Raw genomic sequence first — 11,369 nt, forward strand, 5'->3', positions numbered from 1 at the left:
ATTAAAATTCTAACTCAATTCCAGGTTTCTAATTGTATTTACTGTTAATACGTGTGGACATTTTCTTTCTGCTACCTTTGCCTGTCGACAGTATAACAGTATATATATATATATATATATATATATATATATATATATACTGTCATGATTTTATCATTGGGAGACTATGATACATCTAGAACCATAGAATAAAATATAGTCTTTCTTAAAAAAGTCATTTCTTGGTCATGGTTTTTGAACATACAATAAAAATTAAATTTGATATTTATGATATAAATACAAATGAGAGATTTTTTTCTTCAGTGCATTAACATGGGTAATTTGGAGAGAAAATTTCCTCTTACAACATGCCCAATTCATAATTTGTGACAAATGGAGGAAACCGAGTTCTCATAGAAGTTAACAATGGGAGACTTATTCAACACTGTATAATTCTATTGACTTGAATCAAGGAATATCAAAAGCCAGTATACTAATGTTGCCTTATGGTATTTTATACTGATACTTTAATTGTAATGTAACTTGAGTCAAGCTTCATTATATCAGAAAACATAATTATGTTAGTAATATAAGTACAAAACATATAGATAACAAATAACTGACCTCCGAAAATATTTCTGGCCATTGTATCATTTGTTCAGATAATGACAACTGTTGACCCTGAGGAGCACTTGCAGAAAAGGATCCTATTTTCACTTTTAATCCAAGACCCTTTGGTAAATTCCACAGGTTAAGAATGTCATATTCTGTATCTATTGTCTGTTTCCAATCTAAATTCCTTTTGCCTTTCACTTCAGTGTCCTTTAGGAATGTGTTAAGCTGAAAAAGAAACATACTTCTATATTACCTTGTGCCCAACGTGCAGAACAAAATGGAGGTTTTGGAATGTGTCTTACTGTTCTTAATTTTTTATGTGAACATCAACATAATGAAGATTCCATTACTGATGACTAAGTGAAAACCTGAGTATTCAGAATACCATTCTACTTCTGAATTATTATTGATCTTCAGGTGAAATCTTTGAAAGAAGCTCAAGTAAGCAATCAATCACTACTGTTCTATGAAAAGTTCAACATTTTTAAAACTAACAAGACCCAGTGGATTTTAGAATCTATTCAGAACTCCAGGGTATAAAATGAGTGTCCTGATGTCTAGAAATTAATTAAAAGTATTCAATTCTCCATACTAACCATCATTGATTCTCTTAAGTGTTCCTTTTTTAATATCTCTTATAACAAATATATTAATCAATGATTTTTAACTGCAACTATTACCATAAAAAGATCGTACAGCTAAATATTGAAGACATGAACTTTATTTTGACTAAGCATATTTACTGATGGTATCTTACAGCTCACAACATCATACACTTGAAACTATCTTGTCTTCTACGTAAGCTTAGAAACACAAACAATTCTTTGATTGTGGACAAGATAAACTGAATCTTACAGTTCTTAATTGATGTTGTTGCAAAGTCCATATATAAGAGTGCTGACAATAAAATACAGTAGAAAGATTATTACCTGCCATGGAAAGAACACCATCCCTTCTCCATTTTCAAATGGTTGCATTTGAAGTAGCTGAAGTCTCATCTGATGGAGGCTGTGAGCCAGAGCATATACACCATTGTAAATGTTTGTGCTCTCTTCACTCATGACAACATCGAATATGAAACTAGGTAATAGATCCAAAGAAGCATTGGATTTACAGTTGTCTAAAACATGACAATTAATGTCAGAAAATGAGCACTTGAAGAAAAAATTCCACAACTTAGGAAGATAAATGTCTTCAGGGTATTTATATGGATTAACTCTTTGAATAAATTTGGTAAACTCAATATTGTCTATGTAATTGTGTCTAAAAATGAAACTTCCATGGAATGAGTCTAACATGAAATAATCACTAAGTTCAATAATATGGGGTTCATTGTTCATGATCCAGATGTTCCATGTCAATAACCTTTGCCCAATAATTTGCATAAGAATTTCTAGAGAATCAATGTCACCATAAATAATTATTACATTTGTCTCATCCATATTTTCCCAGAATCTAGTAAAATATGAAGTCCATGTGGCTGGGATCATTTTTAAAAAGGCTATGCAGATTTTGTTTCTCTCCATCTCCTCCCTAAATTCTGATAGAATTTTATTTCCTTTGTGGTTATCAGGGAGGATGAGGCCAATCCAAGACCAACTAAAATGAACCATGAAAGAAACAATGGCAAGGGAAAGAGAAGTGTCCTTGGGGGCCATCTGGTAGAGAGAAGAATACTGACCATTGTCAGTCAAGGTTGGCTCATAAGGTCCAAAAGTAATCTGAAGCAAATTGGAAAGAAGAGGAAGAATTAACATCAAACAAAATTTCATTTCTGAAGCAATAGATGATAACAGGAGAAAATTTTAAAGGAACATTCTCTTTATAACCTTTTACAGAAATTTCTGTTATTCCTATAAGTTTCAAGGACTTACTTTGTTTTATTTACTACATCATCCTTTCTCTTACAAGCAAGAGATTTCTGAATTGATCTCCGTGTATTATTTTAATGTTTGGATAATTGACAAATCAAACTTTCAGTTTAAATTCACCTATAATATGAACTAAGAGAACTGACTGTCAGTTCCCACAATCAAAATTTTCTCACCTGTGGAAATTTAAAGAGTTGAAGCAATGTCCCAATTTGGGCAGATGTTATCCATGATGATCCTGTAAGTGCAGCAATGAGATTTTTCTTTTTACAAGTGTAATTAGGTATCATTGCTCTCTTTACATGGGCTGTAAGCCAACGACAAGTAAACCTAAGAATGTTCCTTTCAGTGTATTCATTATTGTAGAAATCAAATCCAAGAGATATGTTGGGTAATATATTGGGGTTCCTGTTGATCTCCTCAATGGCAAATAGCAGAGCCAGAATATACTGGTAGTTCTTAAAGTTATACCTATGTAAATCGCATAGAAACATGTAAGCAGATGATCATATACAGCAAAAACCATCTACATATTTAGTACAATAAATTTTATACTTCAACATTGATTATATAAAACATGTAATTTAATTTCTTCACCATGAACAGATGAACTCAATTAGATAAATGTTAGGTTTAGGCAAGATCGTTTGGTATTACTGCCCATTATTTATGGAACTTCAAGCATATATTATTTATATTTCATAGGTTGATTCTTTACACATTCTGTTTACAAGTCAGGAATCATTTTACCACACAGAGCATATCTGTTGGAATGTATATATTTGGCCTTCTGGGGTCTCCACATATGAAAACCCACTATTTTACTGTCAAACCAATGACATTTTAAATACAGTATCTTAATTAAATGACATTCTGAAGTTCATTTCCTTGCATGCAGCCATTGTAGCTATTTCTCTGATATAATTTTTGGAATACGGCAGCATGGAATTCCTCATGTCATAGAACAATCATAGAAAATCATGATTCTGTATCTAATAGGTGAGATTAAATTAAGGCAGCTCCATGCCCTTTGAATGTTTATCATTATGTCTATTTATGTTGATTTTATGTTATGTCTGTATGCATGCATGACTCTTAGTATGTGTAGTTATATGGAGTTCAGAAAGAACAAATTCAAGTCAAGAAAACCCAAAGTTGATTCTTAAATATTCATCTTATTTACATTTTATGTATTTATGCATTTATGTTTTTCATTCATTTAGTGCTCAGTTGCTTCCTTGCTTTACTCAATAACAGTGTCTATGACTTGACTGTGAGTTGTTCTGCATATCGGGGAGATCTTGAACTCAGAATTACCCATCTGTCTCTTTTCTAGACTGCTGGGAATAAAGTCTTGCACCAATATATCTGTCTGCTGAAATTCTTTATTTTCTTATCACATATGCCTGGATCTCTACACACCAAACTTGTAGAAATTCTCTTCTTTCTCTCTCCTAGCCTCTATATGGATTACAGGCATGTACTCACATTCTTTTGGGAGGTATGAACTCAGTTTCTCACACTTGTTGTGTTTTACTCTATGAAATATCTCTTCATAAGTTTAATAAAAACTTTTGTAGAATAATACACACACACACACACACACACACACACATATATATATATATAACTTTGAAAGGCACCAAATCCACACTGACAAAAGACTTGCACTGAATTTCTCAGTCAAAGTGAGTTGAACACAGAAAAAAAAAGACTTCATTAAGATTTCACTGTATATATTTTTCTTCTCCACCATTGCTCAACTATTTAGGTCAAAAGCAGTGGGAAAGAAACTAACAACTAGATGTTAATAATAATCTCAGGGAAACAATGAATTCTCAAGACAATAGAGAAGTTATATATATGATCTCACATCAAATATTAATTTTAAAGAAAAACAGGCAGGCAGTAGTATAAATGAAGTAATATAATCCAAAGGAAAATATTGATAAGTACTATTTTTAATTTGAGGAATGAGATCAATGACATTTTCCCATGAATAAATATTATATATTCATGCAAATACATATACAATTAAAAGATACATATTATTTTTAAGGGTACCATACCTGTGAGAAATTAGGTAATAATCACTACTATTAAAGCAAAAGAACACAAAGTCTATAGTCACACAACATTGATCATGGGCAACTTCAATAAAACAGATTTGAACACTCTCTTTTGTACATCTAATTTTAAAGTACATGATTTATTATAGGTATATTTTGAAAATGAAAATTATTTCCTTTGATTTTTTCTTGAGACTATGCAATGATTGTATCATTTCCCTCTTACATCCTCTCTAAACAAATTCTTATGAATTTCCCGTCTCATTTTAATTTCATGAACTCAACTTTGATTAATTGCCCAGAAGGGCTTAAACTTATACAACACACACACAAACACACAAAATTGCAGGTAACTAAGGAATGCTATTAAATAGTTTACCCAGGTATAATATTCTTCCTTAGGAAAGGTTATAATATTCCTCAGGAAAAAATTACAAAAAAAAAAAAAAAAAAAAAAAAAACAGTTGATACTTGTCTCATTAGTAGCAGAATGAGTATGTTTTATTTGGACAAACACATCCACCTCTAGAAGATGAATGGTAAGATAGTCCTTAAGTTGCTGGCACAAAGGTCCATCAGTTGATACTACAGTGTGAACTTGTCAAAGAAACTTCTGCCACATAGCCTACAGTATATGCTATGGGTTGATATTATTTGTATTTTTAAATTTGATCAAATATAACTCAGCAGATTATGTATACCTTAGAATAAACACAGAAAAAGAGAGCTCATTGAAAAGACATTACTGTCAATGAAAAGTGCAAATGGGATGAATGAAGGTCAATAGTTACAACAGGGTAGGCACCAATGAAGGACTTTTGTAGTTAATTCAAATGAGAAGTGGATGCTCACAGCCAACCATTGCACAGAGCACAGTATCCCCAATGAAGGACCTAGACAAAGTACCCAAAAAAGTAAAAGGGTTTGCAACCCCATAGGGTAACAACAATATGAACCATCCAGTACCCCCAGAGCTCTTAGGAACTAAAGCACCAACAAAGAATAGACATGGTGGAACTCATGGCTCCAGCTGCATATAAAGCAGAGGATGTCTTAAGTGGTCATCAATGGAAGGAGAGACTGTTGGTCCTCTGAAGGCTGTAATCCCCAGTGTAGGGGAATGCCAGGGCCAGGAAACAGGAGTGTGGGGGTTGTTGAACATGGGGAGGGTGGACTGGACTGGAAGGTTTCAGAGGGGAAACCAGGAAAGGGGATAACATTTGAAAAGTGAATAAAGAAAGTATATGACAATAAAAAAAAAAAAAAGGAATCAAAGGGGGGGGGGGCGAAGGAACAGTGTTTGCATTCAAAATCCAGTTAATGTTTTGTACTGAAAAACTGCATTGCTGAAATTCAAAGAAAGAGTGAGATCAATTATAACACCATCTCAGAATCACAATATAGTTAGGAATGGAGCCATATTCACTACTAATATATATGAAGGAAAACATGGTAGAAAGAATCCAGAATGACATTATCCACATGAGAAATGTTCTAGAAAATTGGCTTATCTTTTAATATATAGAATTTTGCAGAATGGTGCATAACTCCAGTAAAATTGAGTTTATTAAAAACAAAATTGTCTAGAATTAAATTTTTGTGATACATCAATTTTATCAAGCAATGAATAGTCAAAAGGAATATATATTTGATCAAATTAATTTTGATACACATGTTCAAACACAAATTTTACTTGATGTGAAGGAAAGTATTTCACTATCATAAACCCATAGAGAAAAGTCTCAGTTAGACTTGGAAAGATTCAAGATATGCCAACTAAAGGATTGAACATATTGGCTGATAATATAACTTGTGCATTGCAGGATCCTATTGCTGGACCTGGATCCCTGATCTTGATCTTAATACACACAATGTAGGATGAGAAAATTTTTTCAAACAGTTTTACCTTCACCTGCAAATGTATTCTACATCAAAAGTATGTCCACACTTGCAAATAATGAATGTGATAATAACTTTATAACGACTGTTCCATGAATGTGACTATAAAGCAAGTCACTTTTCTGTTAACATTTTTCCATACTCATAAGTAAAACTCTATACAACAAATGCTTTTAATACATTATAATAAAAGACACTGAATTTTGCCATTAATTTAGCTTATGTTTTCATGATGTTATACAAATTCAATGTTTTTCATAGGAATCAATCCTCTTATTTATAATGATTAAACCAGACATTATTTGCTCACATATCTCTGGAAGTAGAGTCTTTGCGGTGAATGGTTTGCTGCTACACAAAATAAAGCGAAACACACACCCATAAACATTAGTACCTGAACAGCTGAGAGGAAATAATGAAATAGAAGAGGTTCCACCCAACAACCAAAGTTGCCCCATCTACTATGCCTATGAGAAAATATTATGATTCCCTTTGAGTCAACACATGATTCCCTTTAAAAAAAATGTAGAAAAGAAAACATGGAATATTTTATCCAAATAACAAATTTTATTTGATCATGTTTGATATGGTTTAAAAATTCAATATAAATTTGTGAAAAAATAATCCATTAACTTTTAATTTATATCTAAAACTTTTTCACCTCTCTTTGATTTATTGCTCTACTACCTCCTAAGATTTACCCAAGCACAGAATATTGTCTCATTGAGCAAAATTCACCTTAACACCTTCTTTGTTTTTTTTAAATTATTATTTTGACAAAATTATTTGTAGGGATTCCAAAATCTTTCATCTATATCTTTTGATCATTTTCTGCTTGTTGATATCTAACACATTTCTTCATGTATTCACAGGGAATTATAAGTGTTATTCTTCTATTTCCATGAACTACTGTCTATATCCATACAGATATTTGAAGGTATTCTTGTGAAAGGAAGGTCTGGTTTGGATACAATCATATTATTTACTTTATTAAGAAACATACATGAATATTTCTGTCCAAATCAGCAATAACTGTCTGATACTATCCATTAACTTGGATTATTTAACTCAATGTAATAAACAGCACCAAGGTGAAACTATCATAGTCACTATGTTTTGGTAGACACATATACTAAAATAATAATAAATACTGCAAACCAATAGAGTAAACAGATAAACACAGGAAAGCTGTCTGAGAATAAAAATTAAATTATCAAAGAAACATTTATAATAAAACATGAGGTAGAAGAAATATTTAAGGAGCACAAAAGAGTGACATCATCTAATATCACAGGCACAAACAGGAGTTCCAAAATGCTAAGTAAACAAGGTCAGGCTTAGAATAAATCATTCCTCTTTGAAATCATAAGAGTAAAATCTATTCAGACATTGTGGCATAACAAGAATGTCAAATAAAAGATTACTGTTAACAATCCAACCAGGCAATTAAAGTGAAAATAGTCAATGTTTTCACTTTCTTTCCCCCCAAGTGAGGAAAATAATCTAAAAGGAAATAAAATGATGAAAAGATTTTAGAAACTCTAAGAGTGAATTTGTCAAAGTAAAAAAAACAAACACATAAAACATTTTAATGACAACACCCTATAAATCATACGAATTCTGAACTCAAAAGGAAATAATTGTACTTACTGTATATAATAGTCCAAGTATACATATGGCTTAGTTGAATGTGGCTTTTTCTTTTCAGTGTACAAAGTATGAAGAGGGAAAAATGCACCAATCATCACATCTCCTTCATGGTGAAACTCTTCACTAATTAAGTAGTAACATGCACTAAAATTTTTAGTGACATGAATTGTATCAGAGCAAACTTTGTGATTCTGCAAGAGCCATGCGAAAAAAATCCAGGAGAACATCCTATTAATACATGGGTCAGCTTGATGCAAATCACACACTGTCCAGTACATATATGCTCGGTTCATGTTTTGTGACCATGTATGTTTTGAACTTGTTCATGACTCAGTCTGTCACACAAATCACTCTAAGGGATTAAAAATGTTATTGGGAATTTTAAAACTATTCTTTCCTTCAGACTCTGATGCTGAGGCCCTCTATTCATGTGAAAAACATGTTGAGAATTATGATTGTTCATATTCTTCACTTGCCAAAGGCACTATGACTTCATCAAAGTCTACAAACAGCAAGAACTCTGGATTTATCTTCTCTTGGGATGAATTGGCTGAGCATATGATGCAAGAAACTTTCAATATGAAAAATGATTTAGACAGATCCCCACTGTTTACATTAGAGCTGATCAACTAAGTGAAAAGAAAAAGGCTAAAAAGAAAGCATTTCAGGAATAACCACTCAAAATTCATGTATTTTAGAGCTTTTAGTGGAAGCTGACAAGTGTGAGTTATGGAAAAAAATCTTACAAGTCAGTTTTTACAATATGCATTGATGTAAGTGATCTCAACATCTTCTATTTTTAGTCCAATAATGGATTTTATTTTTAATATCTGTAAACTTTATACAATATGAAAGCTTATGAGAAATATCACAGTAAGAATTACTATTACAATGTTCAGTTCATTTGTATTTAACAATTTTCAACAAATTCCTTGTATCTTATTTATTCCAAAGTTTTGTAAGGGTTTTTTTTTTTNAAATTACTACAATGAAAAGTGCATTTAAAGTTTATACTTAGAAGGCAACCTAAGGAAATGTTAGTTTTTCGGTTTGTGACTAAGGTAATATTATCAGAACTTTGCTGATTAATGTTCAGCATTGGACTTAGGAATGCCCACCATTAATCAACTTTTGAAACCCATAAAATACCTGAAATGGAATATTTTTACCTGATGTGCCGACCAAGTAGCCTCTGTTTTAAATAAAATTATACTGAATCCTGTGACAGTTATCCAAAAATGTATCTGCATCAGTGGATACATTGATTTTGGCAGCCATGCCCAGAAGTTGTGAGAGACCTGACTGTGAAAGAGAAATTTCGGGGAATCTTCCACCTTGTCTAGGAAATGTGGTGTCATTGCCTATCCAGAATCCTGCTTGTCAAGAGTATGTACTCTGTTCTGTCATCAGTCAGGGTAAAGGGCACTTTATAGCCTAGTAACCAGTTTTCACACATTGTAACATACTCTAGATGAAGATTTATTTTTTGCCCATCATCTTCTTTTGAGGAGATTCAGAGTGTTACCTTACTCACAAAAAAACTTTTTAAAATTAAAATATCTTAAATATCACATTCTCAAGGTCTCTGAAGTGTGTAAGAACAACCTATATGTCTAAAGTCTATCTAAAAAAAATTGCTTGTTTCTTGTTAGTCATCCTAAGCTTAAGTTGCAAAACGTATACAACAGACAATGATGGGCTTATTCTCATTATTAAGAGTATCAATTCTGAGCATGGCTACAGTGGAATTTCTGAATGCACTAAAGGATTTGATCATCTTTAAGGTGACTGACTTCCAATGTGAATTTCTTAGTCATTACAAATATTTTATAAGAGTAGCTTCATAAGTGTAGAAATTTAAAATAAGAATTTTTTCAATAATTTTCCAAAAATCCTCATCACAATAAGATATTCCAAACTTTTGTCACTTTTGTATTCTAAAAGGAGATACAATATTCTACCCTTCTTTTCCTTTTCACCAAATAATTACTCATAGTTTCATTCCCTAATACTACACAGAAGATAAAGGAGAGTGTAGAGAGAAAAAGAGATCTCTGAATACATTTGTTTTCATCCTTGACCATCAACAAACTTCAATCAATCTTCCTATATGACCAAAAAGTGGCAACAGCAACCACCCACCACACATCTCACAGGAATGAGAGATTTATTTTCTACAGAAAGCTTCCTTTTGGGTGGAGGCAACAACATGTTTGGAAATACAAAATAAAGAGGAACATAGTCCAAGTCTTGGGAGAGTTGGTTCTTTCATTCAGTGTATAAGCCTTTTGGGACCATCTGTGACCAGAAAGCTACAGGCCTACCTGGTTCTGTCATTGAGGCTGGAATACCTATGGCTAGCATCTTTGAAGCTGTCTTCTCAACCTTTGTTTATTTTAAGAATAATATGGATTCTAAAAATAATCGTCCTTCTGAATGATGTTATCCCTCTTCTCCTAAATATGTCTGCAATGCTATAACTGTTTCCTCGAATACAGCTTTTTAAGTGTTCATGTGGCTCAGAGTCCCAAATAGAGATTTAAGCCTCTTCCTTGAATGCTTCCTTCCACTTGCTATGAAAGAGGAAAAATATTTCATACTGTTTAGAACCCACCATGATGTATTGTTATGAGATACAGATTTCTAGACTTCTAGGAATCTGTTTCTCCTCTCCAAAGTCAAAGTTTCACACTTCTCAAAGTTGTGCCTTGTAGACAACAGGGAAGATCTCATTAGTCCAAGCTATAATGAGAGACCCTTTCCCAAAATTCACATGAACATTTACAGTTTCCATTATTTGGAAGAAATATAAAACATACCTTGGCGACAGCACTCTTTGTTCAAGAATCACTGACAAAACTATTCCTCTGCCTGATGAATGAATCTTTCTTTCAACCAGTACATAGATTAATTCAAATCAGAGTAGAGGTGTTCACATAATATATGAAACACTGAAATATCTATGAGAAATAACAATGAATGAAGTTTTAGATACAAACTCTCTGAAAAAGATTTTAGCAAATAGTGAATGAACTTCAAAGTATAAACAAATAAAACTACATGAAATTAGTTATCAACAGCAAATGAAACTGTTCCATAAAGACTAAGCAGCCTATGGAATGAGAGAAAACAGTTTCAACATCTATATCATAGAGTGTTTCACATATACAACATATAATGAAATGTCCAAGCTAAGTATTCCTTTTTATTTTATTGTTTTTCTTAAATATTTTCTTATTTACATTTCAAATGCTATCTGAAAGTTCCCTATACCCTCCTCCTGCCC

General features: G+C 32.3%; 1 protein-coding gene across 1 annotated transcript; it reads right to left on the reverse strand.

Annotated features, from left to right (window-relative positions):
• Window positions 1-603: 603 nt before the first annotated feature.
• On the reverse strand, window positions 604-8,310 carry LOC110288782 (vomeronasal type-2 receptor 116-like; the record flags this gene model as incomplete). The annotated part of the gene is made up of 4 exons (XM_021155035.1): window positions 8,084-8,310; window positions 2,642-2,936; window positions 1,524-2,315; window positions 604-819 (listed from the first exon to the last, which is right to left on the reverse strand). Coding segments are annotated over exons 1-4 (1,530 nt in total), but the record flags the coding sequence as incomplete, so codon positions are not given.
• Window positions 8,311-11,369: the final 3,059 nt, after the last annotated feature.

The sequence above is a fragment of the Mus caroli genome, unplaced genomic scaffold (genome assembly GCF_900094665.2).
Source record: "Mus caroli unplaced genomic scaffold, CAROLI_EIJ_v1.1 scaffold_17118_1, whole genome shotgun sequence".
In the NCBI taxonomy this organism is placed as follows: Eukaryota; Metazoa; Chordata; class Mammalia; order Rodentia; family Muridae; genus Mus; species Mus caroli.